Source organism: Pristiophorus japonicus, chromosome 6, assembly GCF_044704955.1.
Source record: "Pristiophorus japonicus isolate sPriJap1 chromosome 6, sPriJap1.hap1, whole genome shotgun sequence".
Taxonomy (NCBI): Eukaryota; Metazoa; Chordata; class Chondrichthyes; family Pristiophoridae; genus Pristiophorus; species Pristiophorus japonicus.
In genome coordinates this window covers 179,700,809-179,722,805 of record NC_091982.1, presented here as the reverse complement: position 1 = coordinate 179,722,805, position 21,997 = coordinate 179,700,809, and the positions used below count along the sequence as shown (strand labels likewise).

Below are 21,997 nucleotides of genomic sequence, written 5' to 3'. Positions count from 1 at the left end.
AGTGAGACTTGTTTTTGAGGCTGCCAGTATAAACAGGTTCATTGTTTATATGGAACCCCTGGTGTGACGTTCAACAATAAATGAATTGTTCTGTCTTAAAGTCCTTTTATGAACCTTGAAATACCGATGCAGACTATAGAGAATTTAATCTTGGGCATAATGATTGTGGACAAGCTTCACAGAACACAAAAGGGTTGGCCGTACGAATTTGTGCTCATGGTATGCAGTTTTATGCACCAGGTGTGCACCAAGAGTGCGTATCAGGAATGTAGACCACGTGATTTTCCATCCATTAAACTGAATGCACTGACCTCTCATCTGAATTTCCAATATGTGCTCCCAATTCCCATATTTTCTCATGGAAAGGAAAATTCATCAAATATGCCATAAAACATTGAATTTAAACCAGGTAAGAAGTCTGGGTTGAACTTATTGCCTGTGTAAAACTGGGACTGGGCTGAAGATTTAGTCTAACTGATTTGGCCCAATTAATCCAGTATGATCACAAGATGAAGGGAAAGCCTTTTGGGCCTTGTTAGTGAAAGTGTCCTGAAAGTGAAAGTTCTCCCCTTCCTCCACAACATTCGACTGCCTTTTGAATGGGCAAAGACTCGTATTTACAATATCCCAGGTGACAGTCAGTTCCAAGGGCGGAACTTGCAATGTCGACAGGAGTGTAAAATGGGCGATTTTGGAATCCCTGCCTGTGGTACACTCTGATTGTCGTTTCTGTTGGCTCCAGCTTACTGCCTGCCACCGCCTTTTGTTGGTAGCCTGTGACTGTGTGGCCCTTAATCAGCCTACAGTTAAAATGGCGTGCATGTCCAAATTATGTAATCAGACCACAACTTCGCCATTTAAATTATGTTCCCGCTTCTCTGGGGAGGGTGGCCCATACATGCTTGATTGGTAAGTTAAGACATTGTGGGCCAGTAACCTGTTCGCATCAGACAGTGGGGGCAGGGTGTGGCGGGGGGATTGGGAGGTGGGTTGAACGGTGATTAAAGCTATTGTCTGTGAACTGTTTAAATAATTGTAGGCTGTCATTTAGCTCAACTGTACTTTGGTAGCACCTTGCTTGTTTTCTTGAGGTTTAATGCTGTTCAAAATAGTAAGTGATATTCACTGATAGTCTCCCAAGTTACTCTGTTTTTTGGGGTGCTTGCCCCCCTAATTTTCTCCGTGTTTGATGCGAAAAATAAAAACTGGAAAACATCCGAGCAACCCAGCTTTTTAAATTAGCAATATAAACTGACTTTAAAAGTCCTTATTTATAATAAAAGATTTGTTAAACCTAAAGAAATGCATCAACAGAAGCAGGGCTGCAGAAATATAATATAAAAGCAAATTTGTACATCACTTTGTGTGGGAGTCTTATGTTGATATTCACACATGCACAATATGACGATTTAATCCATTGAGATTGTCTCTATCTAATCCAGATCTATAGATCAAATGTCACACGTAATCATTTCTAATTTATCTTCCTTACCACTCCTGGTCCTCGGGCTTCACAGTATATACACAGTGTGGATATTATAAACTCTAATATTAAATTTTAAATGTAGAACAAGGAGACATGAATTAAACATTATTATACTGCGGTTGAGATAAAAACACATACACTCCAATTTTCTCCTGGTTGTGAAAATGAGCCTGTTTTATTAATAACTCAGTTTTAATCTCCAGTGCAATAGATGGCAAATATATTCCTCAATTTAAAAGCCCTCTGAGAGTTTTGTCTTTAATGTTTTTTTGAGTCATCTTACCTAGATCTGTATTCTAGCTTTAATACAAAGAGCACATTAGTGTCCTGTCCATTATTCCCTGTTGTTTTAAATATGTAGATCTTGGTTTCCCACAGTCTTTCCTGAACAGATTAATTCAAAATTGCTTTTGCCAGTCATCATAAAAGAGCAGTTCAGGAATTACTTTGTCACATTGTTCTATACTTTTTTTCTGACTGCTGTATTTTTTCAAGTTGCCTCTCAAGTGGTCCCCCAGAGAGATCTTATTGAATCTCTAAATATATTGGATAATATGTTATCCTATCTTGCAGATTTTTTGTGATAATGTAGAACTGCAGTGTGTTAGTTTGGTGAGTGTGCCGAGCGGGTGCACGGAGCTGGGTGTGCGCCGAGCGGGTGCGCAGAGCTGGGTGTGCGCCGAGCGGGTGCACGGAGCTGGGTGTGCGCCGAGCGGGTGCGCAGAGCTGGGTGTGCGAGTGCACGGAGCTGGTGCCTGTTGGCGTGAGAGTTTGTTACGCTGAGCAAATTCTTGTATCTGTATTAGCCGGCAAGGTTCCATCCTTTATACTTTAAATCATTTTTTATGTTTTTCGCAGTGATGCCCTCTTCCTCACATTGATTTACTCTGATAATTTCCCACATCTGTATTGCTGGGAGCCTTACTTGTCCACATCAAGAAATCGTGGTTATGCTTCCCACAATTTTGCATTCATTAATGTTAATGGACAGAACATCAAGGGCAGCACATCACAATGTTCCGATATGTGTAGCCTGAAGATGAGGCTCCTCATCAATAGCACAAACTTAGAAAATATGCCGTTGTGTCATTTTTCAAATCATCTGATCGTTGCTAAGTCTCTGTAAATCCACTTTGTATAATCTCCACCATCCTCATACATTTTAGGCATCCAACATAAATGTTGAATTGTCAGCAACTTTTGGAATGGGCTTTTAATTCTCTTCTGCAGCTTGTAGATAAAGAGAGGCAGCGAGGCAAGGATTAATTGCAGGAACTCCACTAAACACTGCTTCAAAGAGAGGTCACGCAGCAATTTACAACCACGTCCTTTTTCCTATTTCAATTTTTCTATACAACTTTAAATTTCATGAGCCAAAAAAGCTAATGTTTTGTTTCAAAAGTCTAAATAAATAATACTGATTGAATTAGCTTTATCTATCAACGTTATCACATTCTCAGAAAGATCTAATACATTTGAGTTATGACCTTTATTAAAGCCACATGGCCCTTTAATTATCAAATTTAATCCACCTGAAAGCTCAGTAATTCATCCCCACAATCACTGTTAAAACATTTCCTGCAGTTGATGTTTACCTTGATCATTCCTTTGCCTTTTCTGTTATCCAGGCCTCTTATATCCTTCATATTTCTAATGAATGTTTGGAAAATTTCTGCCATGCCTCCTATTTCATATTTTGTTTTCTTTAGTGTTTTGCTCTAAAGGCTATAAGGAACTTTTCAATTGTAATTCAGTGTTAGGATCAACACTAGATCCAGAAGAGGCAGCAATTGCTCTTCAGTGACTGCTGGCTAGAGGCAAACCTGTCCAAGTCTTCATGTAGGGCTGCTACTTTTTCCCAAGTTCAAAACTTGACTGGATAGGACTGGATGTGGAGCTTAGAAAGATACTTAAAAAATTGTATTAAGCCAAATTATTTCAATTATTGTGAGGCCTCAGCATTCATTTGGAATAATATGTACAATTATTTCAAAAGGGCTGGAATTTGTCAAAAAAATAACAGCACGAGAACGCCGAACGCCGTTACTAATGTACAAATCAGCCAGCAACTGAAGAAGAGATACCCTGTGAATTGCGAATCGCCACAAGTTGCTGGCTGATTTGTGCCACTTCGTGATTAGCTTTGTGAAAACGGCATCTCGCCCTCAACCTCCCCAAGATTTATATGAATTTGCTGTATTTGCACATAAATTGCCCATTAAACTCACCACAGAAAGTTAAGTCTAGTAATTAATAGCATAAATACTCTTAAGGACATGATAATTATTAATGACTGCCAATCAACTTCTCTGGCTCAGTAAGTGAACAAATAAAAGTGTGGAGTCTCATTCCTTCAGGTAGTGAATTGTTGTTGGAGATTTTTTTTTTAAGTGTCAAATTTTAGATTAATTCTTTTACTTATTTTCCTTTGTCTTTTTTTCTTTTTCTCTCTCTCTCTCTCTTAATCCAGTCTTTTTTTCCCTCACTTTATTTCTCTTTCCATACCTTATTTGACATTAATTCACCCACTCTGATTCACCCTCCTTCTCTGTCATTCCTCTGTTTATTTCTCAATCGTTAAATCTCATTGTTAAGGAGATACATTGTTGATCCCATCGATCATTATGGTCCCAGATCCCTGTTGCCCTCGCCACGCCGTTATCAGCTCGCATTTCCAGCAACTCTGTAGGTAAAATATTTTTGAGCTAAAGGATGTAGGAACAAGTCTAACTCACCTGAGATGCCCCATTCCAGCAATTTCAGAGCCAATATTTTCTCTCTCTCTCGTTCTCTCTCTCTCTCATATTCTCTCTCACACTCTCTCTCACACTCGCTCACACACTCTAGCATCAGCCTTTTTTCAAGCTGTTTGTTTAGGTTCTGTAGATTTAGATGTAGTGTCTCTGAATCATTAGTTTATGTATTCATTTTTGTACATAGATTTTAAATACATTTTTGTGTCCACTTTTTGACCTAATTTTTGTGGCATTCCCTTGTTCCTTTTTAATTCATTCATGGGATGTGGGCGTCACTGGCATGGCCAACATTTATTGCCCATACCCAATTGCCCTTGAGAAGCTCGTGCTTTCTTGAACCACTATGGTTGTGTAGTTCTGATGGTACTCCCACAGTTTGTAGTTATAGTGTAAAGTATTTATTTCAACACTCGCATATACTGGAATCAACCCACTTTGAACTTTTACTGTGAAACTTTCACTACTGGACAAAAAAAACCTGTCAAAAATGGAGAAAAAGCTGAGAAATTGGACTTTTGCTGCTCTTTACATTAAAAGAAAAGAAATTCATAGGAGGCAACTCTCACTTCATGAGAATGCATGGTAACTAAAAAAAATAAACAGCAATTTTGTGATTTCCCCCCCCCCCCCCTTCCCAGTATGTCTGGAGCACTGCTTCAGATTCCCTCCATCCATTTAATAACAACAACAACTTGGATTTATATAACGCTGTTAATATAGTGAAACGTCCCAAAGCACTTCACAGGAGTGATAGGAGATAAAACAATTTTGCACCGATCCAAATAAACAAAAATTGGGGCAGGTGACCAATAGCTTGGTCAAAGAGGCAGGTTTTAAGGGAGTGTCTTGAAGGGGGAAAGAGAGGTAGAGAGGCGGAGAGGTTTAGGCAGGGAATTCCAGAGCTTGGGACTTGGGCAACAGAAGGCATGGCCACCAATGGTTGAGCGATTATCATCAGGGATGCTCAAGAGGGCAGGATGAGAGGAGCGCAGACATCTCGGAGGTTGTGGGGCTGGAGGAGATTACAGCGATAGGGAGGGGCGAGGCCATGGAGGGATTTCAAAATAAGGATTAAAATAAGTATCTTTTTTATCAGTCTTGGGGCTGAATGAAATGTTTTGAATTTTTACAAATTTTGGTGAACGGCCAAAACCCATTGTGTAGCACGCCACCTAGTTTGGAAAGACTACGAGAGAAGTAACGCTAAATCTAGAAGTTGAGAGACACCCATCTTAGATTTTAAAAATCTGTAGACTATAGGAAGAAAGCAAAGCCTTAGGTTGAGACAGTCAGCACGCTACTAATGTTAAAAAACATGTGAATGATTTTTTTTCAACAGCGCTTTGCACAGATTCCAGATCTATCACAGCCAGTGTGAAGTCAAAGTGGTGAAGACTACCTCCTGAATGTAGCCTTCCACCACTTCCACCACAAATTCAGGCAATTTACAAACACAGTTTGCACTGATGCAAACACACAAATGCACCTCCAAGCACACACATGCCCATGCGCTCTTTCCTTCGCTTTATATTCAATAAATATTGAACAGTTCTCTTTCTGAAAAGCTCAACCATACTAAGACCTGAATTGAGTTTCAAGTGCCTTTGGTATCCTTCTATAGTGCTCTTGACCCAGCACCCAGACTTAGTGATTTCATTGCTTCCCATGCCATTTCTTTTGTGGTTCATATGACTTTCCTCAGACTTGCCTGCTCTCGCTTTCTCATTTCTGACCTCATATTGTAATTTCATATTGATACTGATTTACTGCTGATTTCCCACACTCTCCCAACCTGTTGTCTCATAATTTCTCACCGGCATTAATTCACTGTTTGCTTTCATTCTTACCGTTTGCAGTTGCAGACTGATGGTTTTAAATCCATAGAACATAATCAGCAATGGCCTTTAATTAATAATTGCAGGATGAAAATGATCAAAATGGAACTGGCACCAGGTTAGGTCAAAATCAATCAGAGTCACTGTTAGTTTAAAAAATTACTGAAGATGAACCAATTATTGACACGAGCAAAATCAGCATAAGTGAGAAAGCTCATGATCAATGAGTAACTGTTAAACAATAGACCAGAGTGGAAATGGGAGGGCAAACCTTCCTTGCTTAGACTGGTGTCAGACACATCAGGGCTGAGATCTGTGGGAAATTCCAGAGATCGGCATCCAATCTGGTACAATTTAGGAAAAGTCAGTTCTGGATGAGCATTAGGAGCCATCCTAAGAGTGGCCTCCAAACATATATAAGTCGCGTCAACTAATATATGTAAAGCTTCTTCCTCCTATGTAGACTCAGTGGTGGGATTTAATAAGAGGGAAAATCAATAATTAAAGATGATTAGAAGATTTTGCACTATGTTTTAGTCCCACATAATAGAGAGTTTTGGGGCATAATTTTCCCCAAGCCCGTTTACTGGCATATTGCCTGAGTTATGCCGGGTTTTCGAGGCCAGAAATGCACCATAAATATTTTTCCAAAGTTTCCCGATCTATAAATCGAATTTGGAGCCACGCAGCGTGTCCAGTCTCCGAGGGGGAGGGGGAGGGGTGGAGCCTGCTGTCTGCTCCAAAAAATGAAGTCGCCTCTTCTGCGCATGCGCGGAAAAAAAAGTTACGTTTTTGACGTCGTTCCAATGGACGCGCATGCTCAGTACAGCTCGGATTTGGCAATTGGCCATTTTTAAAGAGCAAAGTTAAGTTAAGTACATTGTAAGCTTTTGAATAAAATATATTTTACATTAAAACTGATTCATGTTCCATTAACAAAACACAACATTACGGAAGTGACCTCTCTCTCCCTCCCCCGCTCCTCCCTGGGCACCAAGCCTTCTGATTGGCTATCTCGCGCTCCTCTCCTCTCCCCCCACGGCTTTTTTATAGCCGAACCGCGAATCCTTAGGCCACCCCGAGCCCCTTGCCTGTGCCGGTCTAGCTCCAGCTCCCCCACCCGCCCCCAGCCCGGAGTGCCTTGCAGGTCCCGGCACGCCCCCCCCCAGCCCTGAGTGTCTTGCTGGTCCCCCGCTCCTAGCCCTGGCCGAAGGGATTGCCGGTGTGTGTGTGTGTCCCGCAGCCACGAGTGCCTTACTGGTCCCGGTCCCCCGCCCTTAGACCAGGCCGAAGGGCTTGCCGATCCGCTCCCCCGCCTGACCCTGGCCCCGAGTGCCCTCTCGGTCCGCTCCCCCGCCCGACCCTTTCCCCGAGTGCCTTACTGGTCCCGCTCCTAGCCCAGGCCGAAGGGCTTGCCAGTCGGATCCCCGCTCCATCCCAGGCCGAATGGCCTCCTCCCTCCCAGTCCCCGCACCTAACTACCCCCGAAAGGCTTCCACGCTCACCCCCTCTCTTCCCCCACCCCCACTGCGTCGATTTCTTTAACTCTCCAGAAGGTTTTTCTGCCGAGGCCACATACGCTGGCCTAAGCAGAACTGGAGTAACTCTCAGCTGGCCAAACTTGCCTAAATGGCCAGAATTGGCGCAGGTGGCAGGTTACGCCCCCTTTGGATGAAAAAAAAAATGACCTTAAAAAAATCATAACTAACTGAGTTACACTGGTGCAAATTGATTGGGGAAACTGTGGATTTTTAAGTTAGGCCATAAAAAGCAGTCTGCTCAAAAAAAAAATGGCGTAAATCACTGGGGAAAATTGAGCCCTTTATATGGGGAGTGCTCACCTTCTTGTTTAAATCAAAAATGTTATATATACTTATTACTGGAAAAGTTTTGATAAAATTTTAGCGAGGATGGAATGCAAGTGTTAGACATTTATTCTTTCCCACAGTCTGTCAGGAAAATGTTATATCTCTTCACAGGTATTTCGATACTACATTATCTTTCAACAATGGGGCGAATCATAGCCCTAAGGGTCTAGGTGGTTTCCTTTTGCTGGATTAACACTTTCAGTGTTAGAAATTCAGACTTGAAACAATTTCTGAATAAAATGTGGATGTTAAATGCTCAATTTGAAAGAAATGCTGGTATTTACAGCATTTGTACTTCACAGAGAGGGCCCCTTTGAGTTGGAATTAGAATGGAACAAATAAAGGGGGAAGAATTGCTCTGATTGCTATGTGTAACAACACAGTAAATGCATTCAAAAAGTGTGTAGGGTTTTTGCTACATATATAGTGATCAGGCAAATCTTCTTTCAATGTTGGATTTGAACAAATATACATATATTTCTTGATCAGTGAACAGTGGCTGCTTTCTCATGTCAGCTATTTGTGTTTTTTTTCAGGTGCTGCATTTGGTCGCCTTGTTGGAGAAAGCATGGCAGCCTGGTTTCCTGATGGCATCCATGCAGATGGTAGTATTTATCGTATTGTGCCAGGTGGATACGCTGTTGTAGGTGAGGCTTTTTCTGTCTGCCATCATTATGTTTGGCTACCACAGAAGAATAAATGAGCACACTTTATGCCAAATGAATCTGGGCTTTCCTGCCAGGTGCTTAATTCACCGGTTTTCTCCACAGGTGCTGCAGCATTGTCAGGTGCAGTGACCCACACGATTTCCACCTCAGTGATTGTTTTCGAGCTCACTGGCCAGATCTCCCACATCCTGCCGGTTATGATAGCAGTCATCCTCGCCAACGCTGTTTCGCAAAGTCTGCAGCCCTCTGTCTATGACAGCATCATTCGCATCAAGAAACTTCCATACCTTCCTGAGCTCGGTTGGGGACACCTTGAGTGAGTAGTCTTACTAATTACTACTATTTAAAGGGATTGGAAATACCAGGACATTTAAAGCTTCAAAGGAGTTTAATTACAGAATTGAAGAAGTAATTTGGCAGGTAAATTAACAATAAGCACCCTACATCTTGATCTTGGCATTTTCTAATGTTGCCAAGGGAGCAACAAAGCTGGAATTCTGAGGCTGAAGGGTGGAAGAAATGCATTTTGGAGAACTTTGAAGGGAAGACCAGCTTCATATCCATGTTTAAAACTATTGACAGCCATGCTAGCACTAGATTTCAAAGCTTTGTTAACGTATAATTTCCTCCTGAGTCAGAACCTGAACTGTTTCCATAATGGGTCATTAAAATCATATTTGGACAAAGGCTGCAATGAGGCTTGGTGTCAGGTGGTCCTGACGGAACCCAAGCTGAGCATCGGTGAGCAAGTTATTGCTGGCGATCCCTTTTTTTATCCTAGAGGCCCAATGATATAGACTCTGTCTGTACCACGTTCTTGTCCTCATCAACCCTCCCTACAGCATGTATTCCCTCTTTTAACAATATTACCACTCTACCTCCTTTCTTATCTTATCTATCTTCTATAAATATGAATCCCAATATGTTTATTTTCCATTCTTGTCCTGTTTGCAGGTAGGATTCCGTTAATGCTATTATAGCTTGATCTTCCTGTAAAATAAATCTTTCCAGTTCTCCTAATTCTTTCCCCACAATCTGCACGATGAAATACGTGCATTTTAACCTTTCTGCATTTGCTTTTTTTAAAACTCTACTCATTTTCCCATTATTGCTGTTGTCTATGATGTCCCCTACCTTTACTCCAATACTTTCACAATTTATGACTTTTCTATGTAGCTGATAATTTATTTAATTTCCTTTGAAAGTCTTGCCTTGTACTTCCAACAATGCATCCAAATTAACATATCTCTTGTCATGAATTATATTTTAAAACTTTAACAAAATCACATAAAATTACTATGTGCATCACTTAAAACTATTCCATTTATTGCCATCACTTAAAACTATTCCATTTATTGGCCTCTATGCAGGAGTTGCAATAGATTCAAAATTTAGGAAAAATGAAAGGAGCTTTATGGCTAAAATACAGTCGCAAATATCCTATTTGATAGTGTGGCACTTACTTAGAAAGAAAGCGCATCGTTCAGTCAGTTTATCTGGTGAGTAATTGCAGTTCTACAGACCAGGATGGTCCCAAGTTTGATCCATGTCCTGTGCTGAGTTACCTGGTGTCAGATCAGCTAGTGAATAAGGTGTTGCAATTCTCCTCAGTCTCCTAGGTTACAGAGGGGAATATTTACCAGGGTTCCACTCCTGCTTGCTTTCCAATGACCCCTACTGGAAGTTTGCATGTGTGAACAAGAGTTGAGGGCAGATACAAGCTGGGCTATAATGGCCTTCATGGTAAAATACCTCACCAACAATGTCAAGATTTACTCATTATTAATGGTTACTTTTGTGAAGTACTGGAGGTAAACAGACCCCATGGAACTGTAATCCCGAAAAAAATCAATGCTTCTCGAAGAGGAGAAAATTGACATGGAAGATTAAACAAAATGTAAATGTTTAATTAAGTATTTGAAACCATTATATGGGCCCCTCTGGTTCAATGGATCAGTATGCCACCTGGTGCAGTACTGACCCTTATAAACCCAAGAAGATTTTAGATTTTGGGTTTGATCCTTAGTTTGTGCTGAGTTAGCTGATCTTAACTGAGATGGCACTAAGGGTGCTAATAATGGCCTCAGTACTCTACAGCTAATGAGGGGAAAATAACAGCCAAAGTTGCAGCTCCTTATTGTTTCCATGATCCCTGCTGTATAATGATAGACTGGCTTTGACTTGTGTGTGATGCCCCTGTTAGATGAATAGCCTCTTGACATGCACTCCCTGGACTTGCCCTTGAAGAATGGCAAGGAGAAGATATTGACGGGTTGTTAGCACCATGGAGCCATGCCCCAGTAATGAGGCAATTATTTTATCAATATAGAATCTTACCACCCACCATTATGGGAATTACTGAACCTTGTGGTACATATATAGAGCTGAAGTTTCAGGATAAATGAAGCACTCTACATTGGTGACTGATATTAATTCTGTGATCTCTCAATGTCTAGGCACAAAAATAACACATAAAAAACTATTAATTATAATAATTTCTTTTGAAGCGGGTACAGACGGCGGGAAATTGTGGAGCAATAGAGAGACAAAAAGTGCCTCCTAAAGTCCAGCATCTATCCATAAGAAACATTAAAAGCATAAATTATTTAAAATCACTTGGAACCGACAGTCTTTGGGTAGATTGCACTGGTTTATTCTCTACATGTCTTAAATAATAATCGTTGGTAGTCTGTGTTCAGTTCTCAATCCCTCAGTGATCTATCACATATCACATTTGCTGCCACTTAGAATTGGTGCCTTACTCAGTGAACATCAGCATCACTGAATAGAAACAGTGGGTGATACAGTGACAATATACAGATTTGTGTGTTACTGAAGCACAAATCAATTCACAGGAGTATCCTTGGGGTCTTGTATGCTTTCTGATTAGTATTTTTCTTGGTCATGGCATCTCTGTAGAAGCCCAAATTGCACTCCACTTCCTAGACTGCAGTAGATATAACTTCCTAATGGAAGCGAAGAGCCTAGATTTTCCTAATGGGTCTACTTGATTGGGTAAAATGGGTGGAAATTCATTATGTCAGATCTCCGCTCACTTTGCATCATGTGGAGTTTCCTATGGGCTGGTAAAATTACCCACCTTAAACAAGCAGGAACTTTAATTAAATAATAATTTGAGGCCAGGATGTCCTGCATGCCATTTCCCAACATTCTGGCATGCAGGACATCATTTCTAAATTACACCCATGGGAAGAGAACATCCAGGGTTGTTAGGTTTTGATAAGCAAATCAAAAGTCATGAGATGGATGCAATAACATTAGGTAAGTGTATGTTAACCATTTCATAACAGTTTTTCATTATTCTTGTTTTTTCTCTGATGGCACTTAGGTTCTCATGAGCCTTTCGGCCAATTGTCTTTTTTTCCCCGCTAACATTACTGGCACCAATGGGTTATCCCAACAACAACAACTTGTATTTATATAACATCTTTAATGTAGTAAAACATCCCAAAATACAAAAATGTTGACACATAAGAACATAAGAATTAGGAACAGGAGTGGGCCATCTAGCCCCTCGAGCTTGCTCTGCCATTCAACAAGATCATGGCTGATCTGGCCGTGGACTCAGCTCCACTTACCCGCCTGCCACATAAGGAGAAATTAGGGCAGATGACCAAAAGCTTGGTCAAAGAGGTAGATTTTAAGGAGCGTCTTAAAGGGGGAAACAGGCGGAGAGGTTTAGGCAGGGAATTCCAGAGCTTTAGGGCTTAGGCATCAGAAGGCACGGCCACCAATGGTTGAGCGATTATAATCAGGGATGCTCAAGAGGGCAGAATTAGAGGTGCGCAGATATCTCGGGGGTGGGATGGGGGGGGTGGAGGAGATTACAGAGATAAGGAGGGGCGAGGCCATGGAGGAGTTTGAAATCGACGAATTCCCATCTGCGACATTTGGAAGAAGAAGAGCGACAGAGGGATCAAGACGTCAAGCTGTATAAGAGGTGCTCTGTGCCCACCCATTAGTGCAAGATCATTTGCACCTAAAAGCAGAGGTGAACATACCTCGCTTTGCCAGATGATTGGTGCATGCAGAGGTTCCTATTCCCAAAGGAAGCTGAGATAGCAGACCCGAGGGAACCACTAAGAAGTGAATGTCTGACGAATTATAAAGCTGGATACTTCCCAATCACAGTATGTCGTACTTTCAGTGGTATTGAATGAAAGACAACATGCCAGGGCAATCAAAAGCCAGCAAGGTGCTAGCAATCAAATCTGCAGGCACAGGCACACCAACCTTGCAATGACTGGAGCTCTAGCTTTCCAGGATCAAGCTTATCACAAAGCACTGATAATTTAGCCAACATCCTGAAAGTTCACAAGAACTAGATGTAACAATTGTAGTTCACAGGAGTGCTGTGCTAAATTGCTTTTTGTTAATGTTTAAATCACACAAAGAGTGGGCTGCTGTCACAGGCTTTCTCATTCTGCTAAAAAACACAAAAGATGAACAATATGGAGGATTCTGATGCAATATGGAGGATTCAGAAACAAGAGGAAATGAGGACAAATGTGCCAATAAATTGCCTTTTCGTAGAAAACCTGCACTCCTTTCAAAATAATACCCCTTCGGGACATGTTGGGCAATAAAAAGTTACATCATTGATAAATTTATTACTCAGCCACATGGATTTAATAATATTTAATATTAAATATTAAAATTCAATCAAAATAAGCATCTCAAAGATATATTGAATCTCTTAAGGCAGTATCTTCAGTTTATACACATATATTAAAGAAACTTCTGTTGCTCTTGTTAAAATGTCCAATTTTAAAGCTTTTAAAAAATTCAGTTCTTAGCTAGCCATACAGACCAGGAAATCCTAGGTTTAGTCCATTGCCTGAGTTATCTCCATGCACTGCCCTAGCCTGGTTCAGTGCCTGCCCGTTACAACAAAATCAGCACGTCTCCTGCAATGGTTTCCTCTTCCACCACCCCACACTTCCCACACATTCACCTCATGTATGACCCAAGGCTCTATCCTCGACCCCCTTTTCCTTATCTACATGCTGCCCCTTTGCATGTGATCAGCTTTTACATATATGCTGATAACATTGCATTTACCTCTGTCTCCTCCATTGATGCCTCAACCACCTCAATACTGTCCAACTGCTTAGTCAGAATCAAGTTTCGAGTGAGCAAGAATTTCCTTCAACTCAACACCTGAACGACCAAAGCCATCCTGTTTGGCTCCCACCAATAAGTCTCAGCCCCTGACTTTGTCCCTTTCCATGTCTGTCAGGCTGAGCCAGACAGAAAGTGTGTGTCTTGGTGTCCTGTTTAACTCTGACTTGAGCCAGATCATAGCCACCACCAAGGCAGCTTATTTTCACATCCACAACACTGCCAGACTTTGTTCCTACCTTGCCTCACTGCTGCTGCTGAAACCTTTATGCATGTCTTTGTCACCATTGTCAATTAGTCCACCAGCCTCCTTACCAACCTATAGAGTCCCACTCTTTATAAATTGCAATTCCTCCAAAATTCAGCCACCTGAATCCTATCCCACACGGTCTTATCTTCCTCTATTATCTATGTCCTCTGTAGCTTTCATTGGTTTACCACTCATGGGATTGGGGGTACTATATTGGCATGGATTGAAGATTGGTTAATGGACAGAAAACAGAGAGTAGGAATAAATGGACTTTTTTTGGGTTGGCAGGCTGTAACTAGCGGGGTACCGCAAGGATCAGTGCTTGGGCCTCAGCTATTTACAATCTATAAATGATTTAGATAAAGGGACTGAATGTAATGTATCCAAGTTTGCAGATGATACAAAGTTAGGTGGGAAAGTAAGCTGCGAGGAGGACGCAAAGAGGCTGCAGAGAGGTATAGACAGATTGACTGAGTGGGCAAGAACATGGCAAATGGAATACCATGTGAGGAAGTGTGAAGTTATCCACTTTATAGGAAAAACAAAAAAGCAACATATTTTTTGAATGGCGAGAGACAAGGAAATGTTTACATTCAGAGGGACTTGTACATGAATCAAATAAAGATAACATGCAGGGACAGCAAGCAATTAGGAAATCAAATGGTATGTCTCCCATTAAAGCCCCCTCCCGCATATATTCCCTGGAGTTTAGAAGAATGAGAGGTGATCTAATTGAAACATAAAGGGCTGGATTTTCGAGAGGTTTGCGACTGGGTTTTTGCCGCGTTTTGATCCTCCACGGTGAAAACCCGGTCGCAAAGCCCGGGCGGGATCCTCGGCTCCTTGTTTGCGGCGGTGATGGGAAGTACCGCCGGGGAGAGCTGCGCCGGACATGTAGCGACGCGGATTGCATTACCGTCCGAGTTTCGGCTCTCTCCCGACCCGCACACTGCGCCCAGAACAGCGACAGATAAAACCTGTCGGTGCAGTCCTGTCACCAGCGGTAAGTTAGAAAATCTGCAAAAAAGGTCAATTAAAGCTTTTATTTTTAAATTTTTTTGCAGCGATTTATTAGCTAAGGCTGTTGATGTTGTTTGAATTTTTTTTCCCCGCTCCCAAGGCCTCTCTTGCAACGCAAATGACCCCGCACTAAAGTTGCCGAAACTCACGTTTTGCGCTGTGAATAATTATGCAACGTCTCCCTTTGTGATGAACCCAAAGGCTGAAAGTTCAGCCTAAAATCGGTAATGCAGCGAAAACGGTAATTTTCACGTATCGCTACCGTTTTTGCCCCAAAATCTGAAAATACAGCCCTATTCTTAAGGGTCTTGACAGGGTTAATGCTGAGAAGATGTTTCCCCTGGCTGGGGAATCTAGAACACGGGGTCACAGTCTCAAAATAAAGGGTCGGCCATTTAGGACCGAGATGAGGAAAAATCTCTTCACTCAAAGGTTTGTGAATCTTTGGAATTCTCTACCCCAGAGAACTATGGATGCTCAGTCATTGAGTATTATTCAAGATAGAGGTCAATAATTTTTTGGGAACAAAGGGAATTAAGGGATATGGGGATAGTGTGGGAAGGTGGAGTTGAGGTAGAAGATCAGCCATGATCTTGAGGCTCGAAAGTTCAAATGGCCTGCTCCAGCTCTTGTTTCTTATGTTCTTGTGTTCATCCCCCAATGCATCAATTTCAAAATCTTTGTCCTCATCTACAAATTGCTGCACAATCCTATAATTCCCATCTTCTGCAACCTTCTCTAGCCCTATGTTCCAGCACACACCCAACGCTCTTGCAGAAGCTGCCTCCATGTCCCTCTGGCCCCCTTTACAATCCTCCTCCCACCAACCCACCTTTGGCAGCAGAGTCTTCAGCTATCACAAGCCCATCCTTTGGAATGCTTTCCCTTAACCCCATGCTGTGTTAATTTTCTCCCTACCTTCAAAATACTCCTCAAAACCTACCTTGCTAATCATAACTTGTTCAATGTTCGGTTATTTTTGCCATTGTGAAGCACTTTAGTATTTTTTATTACATTATTAATGCAAGTTTTGGTCATTGAGTTAGCTGTTCTTGATTAGGAAGGCAGTAGGTGCTTTACAATTCACTTTAGTGCTCCTGATTGCTATCCAGTGACCCCTGCTGGAAGAGCATGTGAGTGAGGACAGCTATACTTCAATAACCTGCCATCACTCACTATCAGGGTTCATGTAGAGATAATAGCCACTTGGATGTGGTATTTGGATGTGACTGGTGCCTGTGGAACTGTACCCCAGCAAAAAGCCAATGCCTGAAGGAAAGGAGAGGACAAAATTAGTGAGAACATTTTAAGAACAGATCTGGTAGATTTTTATAAAATGCTTGCTGACAAATTGTGACAGCTACAGAATTTTAGGACCAATAATGCAATGTTATGTGCTGATAGCACACACATTATTGGGTGCTGAGGGTGGGGGGTGGGGCTCTGCTGCAGAGGGCCCTGGGGTAGTCACACTCACCATGAAGATGTGCAGCTTGGTTAGGCAGACATGCAGCAGTTCACAGCTGTGGGTGGTGGACATCTCCAGAGATGTCCTCAAACTTTACAGGCTGCATGGCTCACTCCCAAATGATTGCATAAACTGCTGATGCAGAACTACCAAACTACAGTTGTAGGCAGGCCCTGTAAGGTCCAGATTCCTGGGCCTAACAGTTGAAACTGCCCCTGAGCTTGGTCCTCTGATGCTGGACTGAACCATTCTGCTGTGTCAAATTGCTTGAACCTTTTCTTCCATTTAGTAGCAAGAAAACTTTAAGGGGAACCTTCAAGAGCTGCTGGGGACACATAACCTGCCCCATAATTCTTCACTGTGTGCCAGGAGCACTGCAATGTCATGAACTACACTGCCCTTGCCTTATAATGCAATGTCATCTCACAGCACTGCAGACACTTGCAAATATCCCATCCATGTCTATAACTGTGCCTTTTCACCTTATAGGATGTACCTTCCCTACCCATACCCCCATTCTGAATTGCACTCTGCGACACAGGCCCAGAGCAGCCAACTTTTGCTCCTCTTGAGACTGAGTATTGTGCATTGCTCCATCTAGAGGGCCGACTGTGCATTGGCTAAACCTATTGTGTGAGGCCAGGCAAATTTGAAGCTCAGTTTATATCCAACCAACAAATTGAAAACTCCAGCAGAACTATACAGATGCCTATATAGCAGAGAATAGGATCGTGTCACTATTGCTAATCTATACTTCCTGCAAATACTCACACATCTTATTTTTCAAAACTTCACAATTTAGAAATGCAAATATGGTTACTTAGGAAATAACATTGACTTTGTAACTCAGAGCACATGTATACCTGTCCCATTATATGAATTTGTTTGAAAAACGTATTTCCCTTTCACTGTTCTGATATAATAATTAATTAATTCAGTATAACATGTTTAATAAGTGCAACAATGACTTTTAGACCTGAAATTTCTTATATTTTATACAAATTAATGGATGATTTTTGAATCTCATTTGGTAGTGTAAACAACACAATTCAACGTACCTGACTTATTGTGGTAACCAGGCAAGTGACATCAACTGCCCAATTTAAAAATGCAAAAATAATTTAGTTTTAGTTTTATAAACCACACATACACCATGTGCACCAGTGGGGAAGGATTGTTCAGCAGTTCTTGTGGTAGGTGCACGAGAGGGGCACTCAGATTTTGCTAACTCTTTCCTGCTGGTAAAATTGGCCTAAATTATAAGATCTATCACCAAGAGGACAAATTACTTTGAGAAGAAGCTGTGTATTATAATGAAGCATTGGTTTGTGTGAGTATTTGACCATATCAATCCACTCCTTAAAATAACTAATCTGCATCATTACTGTAGTGTGGTGTTTATCCATGTTCAGTTCACCAACAGTAATCAAACCGAGAACCATGTGAATAGCTAGTAATTTAGACTGCAGTTATACTGTCAGCACTGCTCTGAGAATGGTATCTGCTGGCTGTGAAGTGCAAACCTTTTTATACTGTAGACATATCTGAGTCTGACTAGCATCAAGGTAGTGAGCGCGCAGAGGTGCGTGTGTGCGAGCATGTGTGACAGCACACTTCAATATATGCTCTGTTTCCTGATTTTACGACAGTATGGGTGGGACAGTTTGCTTTCACCAAACACAAAAAGAATATGAATATACAAATGGACTACTTTAAAATGCACAGATCTAGTCAGTGTAAAGTTGCCAGTGCAATTTCCAATAGCCAGTGCAAATTTGAAGCAGTGTGAAGATGGCCTTTTAGAGCGTGCTTATAGCACTTGGCTTTATTGCAACCGAGTGTCAGATGAGGAACAAGTGATATTCGTGTGTAACCAGATTGTGTTCACACAAAAGTGCAGTATGACGTCGCCCTTAGACACGAAAGGCCTAATTTTGTGAACCTTGTAAAACTGGACTGTGCACCAGTGGTGCAGACGCATTTGTGTCAGTAGTGCAGGGAATGGGCCAGTCCAACTTTTCTGACAGAAGTCTCTCCCCCTAATTTGAACAGACATGTACTATTCTGTGATTCTATGTGAAAATCATATCCAGAAAGCTTGGCCTTCAGCACACGACTGGGAAACACAAAATTCACCAAGGCACCAGCTATCAAAGCACTAAACCAGTATACATGTACAAAAGTTTATTAATACAGTTTAGAGTGCTCAGTGGCGAGTTTGAATGCTTCTTTATCCATGTGTGCCCGTTGCTGTCCTGCAGGAGAGTCACACAGAAATTCACACTGTGACAAATTCTTTCCAACCTAGTTCAAAACAACTTTCACAGTCAGCAGATCACAGCCATTCCCATGGGAACAAGTAAATGGAATTAGTTGGAGAACAATTTCATAAATACAGATTATAGCCATATTGATTTATTTAACGAAATGTAATGTTTGTCAGAATTTAAATTAATGAGGTGCTCGATGCCTCTGTTTATTAATGGGGGAGACTATAACCTTGTAAATATAGTCAATGTATAGAACCTACCTCGTGAAAGGGTTCCAATTAACCCTTTATTAAAACAAAAGGGACAGTCTCCCCACACCCCCTGCTTGCCCTCAGGGGAAAATAGAGTTTAATAATCTAAAAGCAAAATCTGGAACAACAGTTAAATGAAATAACAATTGAAAAATATTAAATGATTTTTTTGTTAAATCACTTTTGTTTACTTTTGTCTTCAGATTATATTTGTAATCACATTTGCAAATGTAAGAACTGACACTTCAGGCTTCGGGAAGGGAGACTGGGCTCCACATAGATTGAATTTAGTAATATGTCTGAAGAGTTAATAGCTTTCTGTCAGTGACTTTCTTGTCCACAGCTTGGAAATTGCACAAATTCCGATCAAAATATTTCACAGTTATAAACCCATTCAAACAACTTTAATAAATGAATCACAAATTGATTTCCAAAGTAACGGTTTTAATTAATGAATAGCCCAAGGAGCTTCATGGACAATGTATTTATATTTGATTTAAATTGCCCAACACATTTTCAGAATCTAAACTTGTTTAAATATTGTGGTCCATGTGAAATCTGTCAGAACATCTGTTTTTGGAGCTTGAAGGTTTGCTGTAGCATTGTGGGTTTGTTTTGAGACAAAATGCTGTCAGTTATATTGAACTGCACAGTAGGAAAATTTATAACGAGCATTGCATAATTGAGCAGTCATTTGTGCAAGACTCAATAATTTGTAAACATCCATTAAATAGCACTTTAAAGAAACATTGCACTTGCAAGTTAAAAACTGTCCTTTCAGTTGATGATTGGTCATCTGTGTGAACTGATGGCTGCATATGATATTCAGACATAGGATTTTTCACAAGATATTTCACCAATGTATTGTTAGAAATAAATGTTCAATATGCTGTAAATCATCCCATCATCATCACAGGCAGTCCCTCGAAATCGAAGAAGACTTGCTTCTACTCTAAAAGTGAGTTCTCAGGTGACTCTACAGTCCAATACAGGAATTACAGTCTCTCTCACAGGTGGGACAGACAGTGGATGAAGGGAGGGGTGGGTGGGGAGCCTGGTTTGCCACACACTCCTTCCGCTGCCTGCGCTTGTTTTCTGCATACTCTCGGCGACGAGACTCGAGGTGCTCAGCGCCCTCCCGGATGCTCTTCCTCCACTGAGGGCGGTCTTGGGCCAGGGATTCTTGGGTGTCGGTGGGGCTGTTGCACTTTATCAAGGAGGCTTTGAAGGTGTCCTTGAAACGTTTCCTCTGTCCACCTGGTGCTCGCTTGTCATGTAGGAGTTCCGAGTAGAGCGCTTGCTTTGGGAGTTTTGCGTCGGGCATGCGGACAATGTGGCCCGCCCAACGGAGCTGGCTAAGTGTGGTCAGTGCTTCGATGCTGGGGATGTTGGCCTGATCAAGAACACTGACGTGACAGCTATCCTATGGTAATTGGTATATAAAAAAAGTAATATTTGTATTGTAATGTTAGAGTAGTTTCATTGGGGCAAACTTTGCAATAGGAATAATGATGAGGCTAACAGTGCTCACCGTTATAACAGGGTCAATCGGAGAGCAACTTCTGGTGTCCACGCATCCGCAGTTAAACGCTCAAATCCGGAAGTTGCTGTCAGAGATACCCCACTTCTCCACAGGAGAGGAGTGGGGTATCTCTGTTGCAGTCATCGCCGATAGACTCAGCACTGAAATGACTGCAATGGCATGAACTAGGGGTACTTGACCCCTAGTTCTACACTAAAACCAGCTGAAAAGATAAGGCTGGTGCATTCAGGAATAAGTGCATTTTTAAACAGCGTGTTAAGTGATAACTACTGCTGAACAATCCCTTTGGCCTTGAAAATGAATTTTACAAGTGTGGAGTCTCATTCCCTCAGAAGAAAATTAGTGTTGGAGATTTTAAAAATAAATTAACATTAACTTTTCTTTGTTTTTCTCTCTCCCTTAATCCCATCTGTATTTCCCCATCTTTATTTCACTTTCTGTACATCATTTAAATCTAATTTATATTTCTTGCTTTATACTTCTGGGTTTAGATTCTGCAGGGCTGAAATTCAGGGATGCCAGAAAGCTGGTGCTCCTATGATTTCTTGCCTGATTTTACCACAGGGAGTGTGGAGGTGGCCATCCGATCCATTTTCAGGTCTTTGAAGATATTTTTTACGTTGGACCGGAAGTCAGTCATAAAGGGGGCAGAAGTGCGGCAGTAAGTCAGGCTGAGGGGCAGAAGTTCAGGCGGGATCGAATCTCCGCCGCTGTCACTCAGCGGCAGAACGGTGGTGATGTCACTGCGCGTGTGCGTCACCACGTCTCGCCTCTCCGTTAAAGGGGAGAGAATCGGGAATTTTTTAACTTCGGCCATTGGGCTACCAGGGAGGGTTTCGGCCGGGCCAGTGGCTTGGCACCCAAGAGGGGTTGCCAGGCTGCCTGTTGGCGGCCCAGCCGAACCCGAGGGCACAATAGTCCAACAAACATGGAAGTCGACCGGTAAAAAAAATGATATGGTGGCCGCAGCATTTGGCCCTCCCCTGTAATGTCCGCCGCAACGTCAGGGCTGAGAGAGAGGAGACCAGGTGCACCGACAGAAAAAGCTATCGGGAGCACCGTCCAACGACTCGTGGATTTTTTTAGTTGAATTTCGGTCGGAATAAAATGGAGGTGAGCGATAGTGGCGGTGCACGCTTTTATGACGTGCTTGTGGCAGTCGGCAGCAGCGGGACGGAAGTGGGGACAGGCCAAAAAATCCCTGACCTGAATTTGGGTCGGGGCGGCCAGTTGACCGCAAACGGGCGGCCACGGGATTCCACCACATGGCCGCTGCAGACGGACCGTAATGGGTCTTACTGACCTTGAATTTCGGCCTCTGCATGTCTCAGTGAGGATTCTTCAATCTGATTGGTTGAGGAGCCTCACTATTTCTTACCTGTTCACAGAAGCCACGGATCCCCTGTAGAAGGTGCCACACTGAAACAGATGCCCTATGAC

General features: G+C 42.0%; 1 protein-coding gene across 2 annotated transcripts in view; it reads left to right on the top strand.

Annotated features, from left to right (window-relative positions):
* LOC139265315 (chloride channel protein 2-like) overlaps positions 1 to 21,997 on the top strand; it is a 684,518-nt gene that overhangs the window by 565,127 nt on the left and 97,394 nt on the right. For both annotated transcript variants that reach the window (XM_070882282.1, XM_070882283.1), the window contains exons 14-15: positions 8,482 to 8,592; positions 8,716 to 8,929. In XM_070882282.1, coding sequence (XP_070738383.1) covers positions 8,482 to 8,592; positions 8,716 to 8,929 — 325 coding nt within the window. The remainder of the gene's footprint in view (positions 1 to 8,481; positions 8,593 to 8,715; positions 8,930 to 21,997) is intronic.